Source organism: Budorcas taxicolor, chromosome 13 (assembly GCF_023091745.1).
Source record: "Budorcas taxicolor isolate Tak-1 chromosome 13, Takin1.1, whole genome shotgun sequence".
Lineage (NCBI taxonomy): Eukaryota > Metazoa > Chordata > Mammalia > Artiodactyla > Bovidae > Budorcas > Budorcas taxicolor.
In genome coordinates this window covers 12,534,380-12,547,730 of record NC_068922.1, presented here as the reverse complement: position 1 = coordinate 12,547,730, position 13,351 = coordinate 12,534,380, and the positions used below count along the sequence as shown (strand labels likewise).

Genomic DNA, 13,351 nt, shown 5'->3' with positions numbered 1-13,351 from the left:
ACGTACAGTGTGGTCCCCACGACACGGGTTCATCAGCCCCAAATGTCACAAGTGCACTGCTGAGAACCTCGTGATAGATGTAGGCAGGGCCAAGTCTTTGCCGTCTTTTGGATCCTAGAACAGTAGTGAACACTCGGGTGGTCATAAGTGATTGTTGAATGAACAGAGATTCACTGATTGGTTCACACTAGATGAATGGGTGGACTAGGAATGTCCTTGTTCGCAACTGCACCTACACCATTAACACTGAAGGGGCCATGTGGAACTCCAAACTGGGAAGACATGAGACGGAATGAGCACCCTCAAGGAATTACAACATAATTAGAAAAACTGTGCATTAAACGTTTTCAAAGTTATTCATGCACAATGGCAAGATATTCGTCTAAAATGTCATGCAGGAGAACAAAAGGAATATGAAGCAGAAGCCTGAGCAGAGTGAGAAAAGGTTATATGGAGGCGAAATTTTTCAAAAAGGCGAGTTTTGAGATAAATTTCTCCTGTTCAGAAGTCACCCAGCCTCTGTTCCTTTGTGAGCAGCCTGAACTAAGACTAGCTCTAGGGGGAAGGGGTCTCGAACCCCTGCACCATCACGAGGGGATCAGAGAAGGCATGGAGTCCTGGGTACCACTGCCGCCCAGGGCTACTCACCTGTTTCATTTTAATTCCCCACATTGAGCCACTAACGTCGATGACAAACAGGATGTTTTTGGGAATTGGGTCCATGTTCTCGGGAGCAAAGAAGTGGACAAAATATCCATTAAATACCTGAAAAACAGGACATATTTGTGAGCCAAACCATTACCAGTGTTTGGCATGGAGGAGGATTAGGGTCTGGGGACTGAGAGGGGAGAGGAGACCACGGGGGGCAGGAGGCATGATGGTCGTAAAGAAGAGAACAGAGGCTTGGCTAGGTCCATCTCTCCCTTCTTCCTGTGCCCGCTCCGTCCTTTCCTGAAAGGGCCCAGCCTCTATGCAGTTTACCTCCCAGGGAAGTTCCCTGGGGCATTATTCAACAAGAAACAGATCTTTGGCTCAGGCAGTGCTGGCCTCTGAGAATTGTTTGTACCCACCTGAAGTTCCCCAACCTTCTCCTCTCTGTTCACATCATACATCACCACCAGCTCACCGTCCACCGTCGTCTCTGAGCAGTTGAGGCATTTTCTCTGTTGTGGGACCGTGGGCTTGAAGGCAACATGTGCCTGGAAAGAGCAATGGTGTCAGACCCCGGTCTCTTCCCCCTCCCTGTCTGGGGGGAACACCTTTTCATGCACACAGGGGAAGGTCCAGGGCCACTCTGCACCCAGGCAGCATCAGTGGTCCTATCAGAGGCACATCTAGCAGCCTGCAGATGCTGTTGGCCAGGCTCCGGTCCTTTATAAGAGATTCGAAGAATTCCTCCCTCCCCCTTACCCCCACCCCATGGAAGAAATGGCCACCAGCTCTAGAAAGAGTTGGCAAAAAGTTCTTAGAGGACTTTGACCCCTCCAAAGGTGGTTACTATTGGCCATTGAGGCAGAGAGAATTAAGCTGAGTATCTCTTGCAGTGATTAAGGAAAATTCTCTATATATTATGTGAAGACTGTCTTTTAGCTACCAGTCCAGTGGGTGACTTGGGGGGATGGGCTTCAAAATGGACAGACACTGGTCACAATGCAATGAAACAATTGGTTTCATTCTGTATGTCGTGTGGGAGGCCCAAGACTTTGCTCAGGGATCACAGTTCCTAAGTTCCCTGAGCTCAGCACCTGACAACTCTTCCATCCCCTAGGGCAGAGAGGGAGAGGAAAACCTTCAAACCAGTGGCCACTCAGACTCTGTCACGTCACTGCTTGTGGTACCTTCTGGTGTCCTTTAGATATAACGGGAACGCCATCAAAATGCCCATCAAATGTGTCCAGAACATGAAGAGATCTTAGTCCTTGAGGTTCGATAATCCACACATCTACCTAGAAGTGGGAAAGTTACTTAAAGCATTAAAACATCTTTCAAGACTTTTTGAGCAAGAAGTATGATTATCAATTCTAAGTCCTCTGCTGCTCTTTTCCTCTCCAGATCTCCCATAGATGACCTAGCATGGCTCCACCATCCCTTCTGCAAGTTCTTTAAATCCTGTGTGATATGATGCATCTCACCAGGGGGAGGCTGAAAGACCCTCTGGGCAACTCGGTGCTCCCTTTCTATTGCTTCATTCCTCTGGAATTTAATTCTCCTTCTTCTACTCCATCCCATTCTTATTTATAAGAAAATTTTACATGATCCATTCATCCCTTTGAATCTTCTCCATCTACGGACAATTTTCAATCTGTCTGCTTCACCATCATCTGTGTCAAACAGAGACCAGGTGAATTGTGTTCTTCCCTGGGTTTCTTCCAGCCAGCCCTCCTCTGCCTCTTACACAAACATTCACATGATGTTAACAAGTTTAGAGCCAAGAAAAGAGCAGCTCAGTTCTCAAGGCAAGAGGTGAAGACTACAGCAGAAGTGAGTTCAAGTGGCCCTGCACAGGCACTGCTCTCTAGGTGATGAGAGTTGGGGTGCAACGGGGGGAACGTGGAGCAAAGACAACAAACTCAACCTTCGCTGACCTCCTGTTATTAGCCACCTATTTCCAGAAGTTCATTGCACTTAGAACCAAGGAATCTAAGATGGTACTCTTCACAGATGAGAAAGTTGAGGATCAGCATTAGTTGGAAGGTCAGTGTAGAGGGTTGAATGGTCCCCCCACCCCCACCCCCCCCCCCCCCCAAAGGCATGTCTACATTAAATCTTTGGAAGCTGAAACTGCTGCCTGATTTGGAAAAAGGATCTTTGCGGATACAGTAAAGGATCTTGAGATGTGATCATCCTAACTACCCGGTGGGCCCAAAATCCATGACAAATATTCTTACGAGAGCAGAGGGACATTTGAGACACTCAGAGGAGGAGGCGACATAGTCAGGGAGACAGGGGTCAGAATGACGGGCCACGAGGCCGCAAGTCAAAGAATGCCACCTGCTTCCAGACCATGGAAGCAGCAAGGGACAGACCCTCCCCAAGAGCCCTGCCAACACCTTGACTTCGGTCCGCACCCCCAGAACTGTGTAAGAAGACATCTCTGTTGTCATAAGCCCCCTGTGTGCAATCATTTGCTACAGCAGCCACAGGAAATTGACACAGCAAATAAGGAGATGAGCTAGCCTTGAGATGTGTTAGGAAGTGGCACTTCCTTCCTCCAAACCCAGAGTCAATTTCCATACACCACCCTGTCCTGCAGTGTCAGGTGGCATGGAACACCACGAAGAGAAGATGAACAGAAAGCACAGATGGGGACCCAGCTCGAGGAGGGAGGGCTCACCTCCAGGTGCTTGGCCAGTCGTCCTGGCTTCAGGTGGACTCTGTGCTCGTAGGACCCCAGCTTCCTCCACTTCACTTCCTGGTAATGAAGTTCAAACTGCACCTTTGCTCCAGGGGCAATGCTCACTTCGGTTTTGAAGTCCTCCATATCCAGAGCTCTGCTCCTAAAGGTGTGAGCCCGCCCCCAGAAGTCATCACATGTAGAATCTACACAGAGGGCGTCCAGGCTGCCCTGGGCTAGCCACCTGCTCATTGCTTAGGAGAACGAACAGTAGGTCCAGTGAGATGACGGCAACTTCTAGATCGATTTCCTTCCACTAGCCTGGGATTCCCCTCCCCTCTCCTACCTGATCTTTCTCTTGCAGAGCTTCTTATAGATCTGAGTGTCGCCTGCAAAGAGCTGCTGGTTATTGATCCCCTATTACCTGCCAGGAACTTGACACATACCACTGCTATTATAGCCGCTCTAAAAGATGGACACCAAGACCTTCATTTAGCAGGTGATGACAAATGAGGTTCATAAAGGGTAAGTAATCCTCTTGAGATCACATGCGAGTCAGTTGTAGGGTCGGAACGCAATCCCAGTTTAGATGATCCGAAGGACAGCACACCTTTCCCCTACTGCTGGTGAGACTCATTCTAGGGATTCTTTACATTTTTAAAAGCCTTCATAAAGAAGACATCTATTATATCAAATTGAATATGTATTTCCAGCACTAATGCCTTATTTACTCCCGTACGCACCAAGTCCAATGTGATCACTCATCTTGAAGTGTTTATGGTTTTAAAGAGAAAACAGCAGAGTTGTCAAATGAGGGTGATTTGAGCCTTAGGAGAAACAGTCAGCAATTTAAAAAAAAATTTTAATGGTAAACAAGCAAGGTGAGATTGTGGGTAATCGGATCGTGTGGGATCAGGGAAGTACCACAAAGAAGCGACCTAGCAGAGGACGAGCTTCTCTGCCTTCCTGGGGGCTGGCTTGCCGTGCAGGGAATGGGCTTGAGCACAGGCAGCAATGGATGGGGACCCTGCCCTTACCTCACCAGTCCTGCCGTCTTGCCTTTCGCTCTCGCCTGTGCGTAGAGGGCTCGGCCCACGGTTTTCTCCTTAATAGAACTAGTAAAAGTTGTGCCATCCACAGTCCTAAAAAATGACAGAAGGCCCACAGTTGGTCTGAATAGAAGCACAATGAACAAACAAGCCAACAACCCAACCGGGTGGACTTACTGAATTATTTATCATTTTGCACCTGGAAGGAAACTTCAAGTAGAGAGACATTTGCAGGTTTCATAAAAGGAGTTTCTTTATCCGGTAGTGTGATTTAAGATAGATGAGGTAGGCTCCTGTACTAGAAGCTTTCTCTCCCATGTTGTTACTTGTGTTTAAGATGCTTCTTCCCCAGCATTCAAAGCAGCACTATTTACAACAGCCAAGACATGGAAGCAACCTAAGTGTCCACCAGCAGAGGACTGGATAAAGATGCGGTACAGATACACACTGGAATAGTGCTCAGCCATAAAAAAGAATGAAATAATGCCATTTGCAGTAATATGGATGGACTCAGAAATCATCAGACTAAGTGAAGTTAGTCAGAGAAACACAAACATCACATAATATTACTTAGATGTGGAATGCCCCCCAAAATTGATACAAACGAACTTATTTACAAAACAGAAACAAACTTTGAAAACAAACATATGGTTACCAAAGGGGAAATGTGAAGGGGAAGTGATAAATTAGGAGTTTGGGATTAACACACACACACCACTATGTATAAAATAAGTAACAGTGAGCTACTGTATAGCACAGGGAACTTTACTCAATATTCTGTAATAACCTACATGGGGAAAGGATCCGCAAAAGGATGGACATATACAGCTGTATAACTGGATCACTTTGCTGTACACCTGAAACTAACACAACACTGTAGGTCAACTATACTCCAAGGCAAAATTCCAAAAAATGTTTCTTCATTTTCCAGATTCACCCTTTGGATTAAGGGTTGTTCTCCTGTGCATCCCTTTGGAATGACAAATGTGCCTAGGGCTGTGACTGGTAAACCAGCTATCTGGCTGACATGTGGTTTATAGGATCATTCTTCCATGTATTAAGGATCCTTCAAGATCCTTCCACCCTTCAAGGGTGGAAAAGAGCAAAGAAAGATGGAGAAAAGTGCTGCTCGGTCCCTGCCAAGTTTGTGTTTCTCTTTCTAACATCTCCCGGGGCAACTCTGTCCTCCCTTGTCACCTCTGTCTCTACCTACCTTCCTATTCACTTGCTGTCACCTAATCTGTCCGAACAGTGATTAGTCAGAACAGTCTGATTAGAGGTTTTGAAGCAAAATAGAACATATGGCCTCTCCCTAAGGAAGTGGGAGATTACTGCCATAGAGACAGGCTTAAGGATGTTTTCACTCATTAGAAAAGAAAACAAATCCTTTGCAAATTCTGTTACTCTGAACAGAAGCAAATTATTGGGTCCCACCCCAAGATGATTCAATGTCCAGTGGGTCCATAACTCTGAAAGCGAGAACTCCTGGAATTGCTGACCACCAGGGTCCACTCTGGGCTTCCCTGGTAAATTACGTGGTAAAGAAATCACCTGCCAATGCAGGAGACTCAAGTTCAGTCCTTAGTTCAGGAAGATCCCCTGGAGGAGGAGATGGCAGACCTGTTCCAGTATTCTTGCCTGGGAAATCCCATGGACAAAGAAGCCAGGTGGGCTACAGTCCAGAGGGTAGCAGAGAGTCAGATAAAACTTAGCAATTAAACAACAACAACAAAGATGCTGGGTACAGAGCCATGAAGAGTTGAGGCACTAAAAGTCCACTCTGAGAGGGGTTTGATCCTGAGAGCAGAGCATATCCAGTTTCCGGTTCTGAGTGGGAGTTACTCACATGGAGAAGTTGGAGATGAAGGCTCCTTTGGGAATCTGCACGTCAAACACAACATTTTGAGGCTGTGGAGAGTGGTTCACCACTTTGGTCTGGATAACAGTGTTGGCCACTCGAGAAGTAATAGTAGACTGGACTTTATAACTATAAAGAGTCACTTGATCAACATCTTCCTGAAATCGGCAAGAAAAGACAACTGTACTTGGAGAAAAATGACAGAACGTCAGTGCATATTTGATGATAACAGTGCAAAAAATTCTAAGGCATCATTAAGTATATAACTCAGCTTTTACTAAGCGTTCTCCTAAATTCTTGGTATATCCTGCAGGCAGAAGCTCGCTCTTGTTTTAAGAAATCTTGAGATGCCTCTCCAGCACTGTGAGTCTATTAACACTGATTCTGAAAGTTAGACTATGAGGAGGAAATGGTTGTGGGGAAGCAAGATTGGATTATGAAAGTGCAGGAAATAACTCTGAATACAGGGCCAGAGGGCAGGAAAGGATGTGGGTGTGCAGTGTAGAAAGGGGACCCAGGCTCTTCCTGGGGTACAGTGGGGTGGAACACACAGGTGGTCCCCAAAGCCCCACACTGCTACCTACCTTCTTGAACCTCATCTATTGCAATTTCACCTTTTCCCAGTCCTCCTGTTGTTTCCCCAATCAAAACAAACTATGAGATATAGTTTGAACAGGAGAGCTAGGCTTCCCTGGTGGCTCAGACGGTAAAGAACCTGCCTGCAATGTGGGAGACTCGGGTTCAATCTGGATCGGGAAAATCTCCTGGAGAAGAGAATGGCTACCCGCTCCAGTATTCTTGCCTGGAGAATCCTGTGAACAGGGGAGCCTGACGGGCTACAGTCCATGGGGTCACAAAGAGTTGGACACAACTGAAGCAACTTAGCACGCACGCATGAGAATGCTGATGGGTATGAGTGAAGAACAGAACATCTTGCAAGGAGCATTTTGATGCGGTGACTGGTCCAGCACTCTGGACCTGGTTCCCAACCCTTCTCTATTGATTTAAGGCAGTTCCAGTATCCATATGCTCAAAGATAAAGCACTGAAAACATGCATCTTTTAAGAGGTGCCTCTAAACTGCCAGGATTGTGGCAGTGATGGGACCCACTGGTTTCTGCTTTGTTTTTCAAAGCGTTTTACTTATTTCAACGAAGCGAAGTCACTCAGTTGTGTCTGACTCTTTGCGACCTGTGGACTGTGGCCCACCAAGCTCCTCTGTCCATGGGATTCTCCAGGCAAGAATACTGGAGTGGGTTGCCGTTTCCTTCTCCAGGGGATCTTCCCGACCCAGGGATTGAACCCAGGTCTCCCACGTTGCAGGCAGACGCTTTAACCTCTGCACCACCAGGGAAGCCCATACTAGGTGTCATTTTCCCCAAACTTCGTCATCCAAGATTAAATCTTTCAACTTGTTAACATCCAGCTCACCTCAAGCAAAGATAAAACCCAGGCTAAGCTGTTTGTCCTTCCTCCCCCTTCACCCAGAGCTTCTCACAGCTGCTGTCCGTTCAGACCATGAAGCCAAGGAAACAACTTTCCTTTTGATGTCTTCCTGCCACAGGAGGAGCTACAGTAAGCCCCTACATACATACGGACCTTCGAGGTGCAGCTGCAAATTTTCAAAGATGCGAACGAGCATCTGGTTCCAGCAAGGAACTGGAGCATGCGCCATCAACATCAGACATGAGTGAAACCGCAGCTTGCCCTCTGTCTCTTACTGCTGACGGCCCTTCAGCCCCACCGTCTGCCACCCCCCCTCCCTCCTCCATCAGTAACTCCTCTGTCCTGTTCACTCCACGCCAGTCCCTGTATGCCAGCAGTTGCGCTGGACTACTGTACTTCTCAAGGTACTGTACTGTCCGATTAAAAATGGTCTTTATGTTTTTGTGTCAGTTTTTTTATGTATTCTTTGTATGGAAGGTATTCTAAACCTACGACAGTACAGCCACATATAGCTGATTGTGTTGGTTGTGTACTTAGGTTAACTTTGTTGGACGTACAGACTCACTCTTGGAATGGGACTTGTTTGTATGTAGGGGATTTACAATACACCAAACGGCTCAGGGAATCAGGCCATTTCGTGTTTAAGAGTGCCTTTTCCACACTCACTAAAGCTGTTAGGTGTCCTATTTTAAATCAAAGCCATTATATTGGAATCAATATACAGTTTATATTCCAAAAAAAACACCAAAAACCTGTGCTGTGGGCAAAACTTGCCAAAGTAAAGAGAAGGGACATTTTCAGCTCCTGGGGACATCTCTCCTGGTTGCTTACACACTCCACCCTCTCATACTGAATTTTAGACACACTTCCAAACAGAATTGGGCAAACAGGTATTTCGAAAGTCAGGTAAACGCTCTTGGTGCAGAAGAAAAAAGGCAGCCGTATTGATTTCTCAATAATAGGTAACAGAAAAGTCATTCAGAAATCAATTTTTAACAAAATCAAGGTACACTTACCATCCTTTCTCCAGATTCTCCAGAAATACTTCTCTGTGAAAGGAAGTTGGATAAAATCATTCTTCAGAAGCGTGTTGCTTACTACCTTGACGGCAAAAACTGTTTTCTCTCAGTCAAGAAATATTTTCTCCTTCCATACTGAACTCTGATTGATTCACTGGAACCGAGACATAACTATCAAATATTCTTAAATGCTAGTTTCCCCCTGGGGTGCTACCATAAGTGTCTCAGTGTCTCGGCTGTCTTTTGGTGGCATGCCCATCATTCTCTGATACAATGTTAAAACCAACGTTTTTAAATGAAAATATTCAACTGAGCTCATGCTGAGTAGCACAGATCACCTTTATCCTGTAAAAACCACCTCATTAATTCAAATAAAAACATCTGTTTGTCTGAGTGTTTTCATAGCAGCAAAATTCCTTCCTTCAAACCCAGATAGTGGGAAAGCATGTCTGTCTCTTCCATTAGACGCAGCAACACGGGAGCTGAAATGCATGCGTCTTCTCCTTGGCGTAGCCCCTGAGTTAAACATGGTAATTGGCAGATGGAAAATCCTGTATTCTAACTGCCGTGCTACAGATTTATCCACATGAATGACTGTCCTGTGGCATGGAAAGCGGGCTGGCTTTAGAGTGATGGGTGAGCATTTAATGTCAGATGGATTTTAAAGTAATAATTCAGATGTGGGTTAGTAGAGCTTAGCTTGCCTGCTTTGGGGTGAGCTGAAATTTTCAGGAGTGTTATATGACATAGTAAGGCCAACAGTTGCCTTCTTTTAGACTTTGTTTTTTTAACTGAAGCAAGGTTGATTTACAGTGTTGTGTTAGTTTCAGATGTAGAGCAAAGTGATTCAGTTATTTCTACGTATCTATTTTTTGTCAGATTATTTTCCCTTATAGGTTATTACAAAACACTGAGTATATTTCTCTGTGCTATATAAGTCTTTGCTGGTTATCTATTTTCTTTTTTGGCCATGCTCCTCGGCTTCCAGGATCTTAGTTCCCCAACAAGGGATTGAACCTGTGCCCTCTGCAGTGGAAGAACAGAGTGCTAACCAGCAGACATCCAGGGAATTCCTGGCCATCTATTTTCTATACAGTAGTGTGTATCTGTCAATCCCAACCTCCTAACTTATCCCTCTCCCCCTTTTCTCTTTGGTAACTATGAGTTTGTTTTCTATGTCCATGGGTCTTTTCCAGATCTTTGAACGCAATTCTCAACAGCTCTTTAAGTTTTGTCTTTTAGATGAAGACCCTGACATGAGGATTTACCTATGGGGTTTCTTTTTTTTTTTCTCTTAAATCTTTTTGATGTGGACCACTTTTAAAGTCTTTATTGAATTTGTTATAATATTCTTCTGTATTATGTTTCGGTTTTTTGGCCACAAGCCATGTGGGGTCTTAGCTCCTGGACCAGGGATTGAGCCCACGCTCCCTGCGCTGGAAGGTGCAATCTTAACAACTGGAGACGGCCTTCAGAGTGGCTAGGTTCCCTGTGCTCTCTGAGCGGCTCCCCAAGACAGTAGTGACCGTGACCAGTGGGGTAGCATGTGTGGCCCCACGAGGAGGCCACAAAAAATGTCCTCCTAGGAGGAAATCCTTCCATATATGACAGTAAAACCATCCCATAATCTTAAGCTTTGAAGAAAACACGTAGTCACATATAGTTTAAGCGAACAACATGACCACTGCATTCAGAGATGGACAGTCGTGTGGAGGTTTCCCTTAATTTCGGCTGAACTGTGTTTCTCCCGAGTATAATACTACTGGACTCTTTGCTGCTAAGAAAAACAAGCTCCTGAGAAAATGTAGCAAAAAGCGTCTCAGTCCTTTTCCTATTTTTTCATTCATGATCTCTTGCACTTATTTTCCCTTTCGGAACTGAGGTCTGCTGTACCTGATACCTCCGATGCTCTGGCACAAACTGGAATTTGCCTGGAGCCGACTCCGCAAGGTCTCCATAGCCTGCAAACTTAAATCAGGATGTGTATTTCCATCAGTGAAAAAAAGGCAGCTGGTGACAGGCAAAAAGTATTTAATATATTATTTTTTCTTGTTTTCTATGTTTCTGTGCAATCTCATTTTTTATATGTCTTTTTTAAAAAAATTAATAGCTGACTTGCAATGTTTCCGGTGTGTAACAGTGATTCAGTTATATATCCACACATATAACTACTCTTTTTCAGATTCTTTTCCATTATAAGTTTCCGCTGCTGCTAAGTTGGTTCAGTCATGTCCGAGTCTGTGCGACCCCGTAGACGGCAGCCCACCAGGCTCCCCCGTCCCTGGGATGCTCCAGGCAAGAACACTGGAGAGGGTTGCCATTTCCTTGTCCAATGCATGAAAGTGAAAAGTGAACGTGAAGTCGCTCAGTCGTGTCCGACTCTTCGCGATCCCATGGACTGCAGCCTAGCAGGCTCCTCCATCCATGGGATCTTCTAGGCAAGAGTACTGGAGTGGGGTGCCATTGCCTTCCCCAATTATAGGTTGAATATTACAATGTATTGAATATAGTTCTTATGCTATACAGTAGGTCCTTGTTGTGTATTTTATACATAGTGTGTATCTGTTAATCCCCAACCCCTGATTTATCCCTCTCCCCTTTTCCCTTTGGTAACCAAAAGTTGTTTTCTCTGTCTGGTACAATGATTTCTTTAATCTATTTGTTTGCTGGTTATATCTCGGAGGTGAGTAACTAGGAGTTAACATCTCCAAGCTTGGTGGATCCAGGAATTCATTTTCTGCTTTGCCTGAAGATGACAGGGAGGTACCTGGGGGAAGAGTTGCATAGCCAGAAGTGTCTAATAAGATGTTAGAAACGTCGATATGAAAGGAATACCTGTAAGTGACTGAAAAAGCACAAGCACCTTTGGAAATCTTGCCTCCAATTCCTGGCTCCATCAGTGAGGCTTCCAACACACTCTGGTGGTTTCTAAAGTGTTGGAAAATATGATAATTTCTAGGCAGACAGTGATTTTTTTTTTCTTGCACATATGCCATCTTGTTCTTTGGCATTTGTGTACATAATCCACCCTGTAAGTATCACAAGCCGCTGCATCTTCCAGGATATTCCCAGAATACATGTAGCTTTTCTAGTATCAGAATAGCTCTTCTGTGCCTTTCAGTCCAAGACTTTCATCATGCTGAGGATGATCAAGGGTCTGAAGGGAAAACCTTAAGCTCCTTGGAAATAATTCCTATACTCTGCCTGCTGCGTCATCCATCTTCCCCTTTAACAGGAACATTAAATGCCCTTAACTTGGAAATCACTGTTCACTTAGGTATGACAAACAACAGTTGGCTGTTCTGGGTCTTAGTTGCAGCATGCAAGACCTAGTTCCCTGACCAGGGGTTGAACCCAGGGCCCGTGCGTTGGGAGCTTGGAATCCCAGCCACTGGGTCATCAGCTGCTTGGTGTTGTCCAGTCACCAAGTCATGTCCGACTCTGCAACTGCATGGACTGCAGCGCGCCAGGCTCCCCTGTCTCTTACTATCTCCTGGAGTTGGCTCAGATTTAGGGCCGTTGAGTCAGTCGTGCCATCCAACCATCTCAACCTCTGCTGCCCCTCTCTCCTTTTGCCTTCAGTCTTTCCCAGCATCAGGCTCTTTTCCAGTGAGTCGGGGAAGTCCCTCAACCAGAGTGCTTTGAAAATGACTTTTCTTATACTCTTACATAAAAGAATAACAATGGTATTTTATAATAATAGTTACGAGAGCTAATAATTATCAAGTTCTTGCTCAGGTTTGCACTGTGCTGGGTAGTTTACAAATGTCACTTAAACCTTATAACCATCCTTTGGATTGGATCAATTAATATCCCCAGTTTCTGAGATAGGGAGAGGCAGCTGTACTCCATAAATGCTACACTATGGGGCCAGCCCATGAACTCAATTCTCATGAAAAGCCCATTAATGCTTTAAAGGGTAAATACACATTTGAGTAATTTCAACAGCGAACACTTCTACTCAGATGAACTTTATCATAAATTTCTAACCCTCTCAGGATACAGTCCTTGAACAGCAACAGGTAACAGGCTTCGCTGGTGGCTCAGATGGTAAAGAATTCACCTGCAATGCAGGAGACCCAGGTTCAATCCCTGGGTCGGGAAAATCCCCTGGAGAAGGGAATGGCTACCCACTCCAGGATTCTTGCCTGGAGAATCCCATGGACACAGGAGGCTGGTGGGCCATGGTCCATGGGGTCACAAAGAGTCAGACACGACTGAGCGACACTCTATTTACCAAACTACCACAGGGGGCCTACAGCAAGGAGTCTTCTGGAAGTACTTACTTCTGAAAGTCCGTTGGTGGGGATTTCAAAGCCTGTCGATTCAGAAAGGAAGAAGCAGAGGAAAAAGCACGCGAGCCCCTTCATCGCGCCGGGTGCCTCTGCCCAGCTCTCAGGCAGGGGCTCTGGGGAGGAGCCCAGTGTCCCCTGAGCCACGATCAGACAGGGACAGCAGAGCAGTACAGTTGGGCTTTAAAAAGAAGAAGAGAGAAGAGAGCTCTCAAACTTTGCTCCAAACAGGACAAATATTTGTTCTGGAGTTCAAACTTAAGCTCTAGGGGTGGATCAGATGCCCAGAGGTTATTCAAACAGCGAAGCCAGAGGCAGTCCCTGGGCTGTGAGAGTATGTCAGGGTCAGATGAA

The 13,351-nt window shown here is 45.5% G+C and overlaps 1 protein-coding gene across 1 annotated transcript in view; it reads right to left on the bottom strand.

Annotated features, from left to right (window-relative positions):
- ITIH2 (inter-alpha-trypsin inhibitor heavy chain 2) overlaps nucleotides 1–13,075 on the bottom strand; it is a 31,432-nt gene extending 18,357 nt beyond the window's left edge. Inside the window, exons 1-9 of the mRNA XM_052650830.1 lie at nucleotides 12,992–13,075; nucleotides 10,599–10,673; nucleotides 8,703–8,735; nucleotides 6,230–6,399; nucleotides 4,372–4,476; nucleotides 3,335–3,497; nucleotides 1,839–1,946; nucleotides 1,071–1,199; nucleotides 649–765 (exon numbers count right to left, since the gene is read on the bottom strand). Of these exons, the coding sequence (XP_052506790.1) occupies nucleotides 649–765; nucleotides 1,071–1,199; nucleotides 1,839–1,946; nucleotides 3,335–3,497; nucleotides 4,372–4,476; nucleotides 6,230–6,399; nucleotides 8,703–8,735; nucleotides 10,599–10,673; nucleotides 12,992–13,075 (984 nt within the window). The remainder of the gene's footprint in view (nucleotides 1–648; nucleotides 766–1,070; nucleotides 1,200–1,838; nucleotides 1,947–3,334; nucleotides 3,498–4,371; nucleotides 4,477–6,229; nucleotides 6,400–8,702; nucleotides 8,736–10,598; nucleotides 10,674–12,991) is intronic.
- Nucleotides 13,076–13,351: the final 276 nt, after the last annotated feature.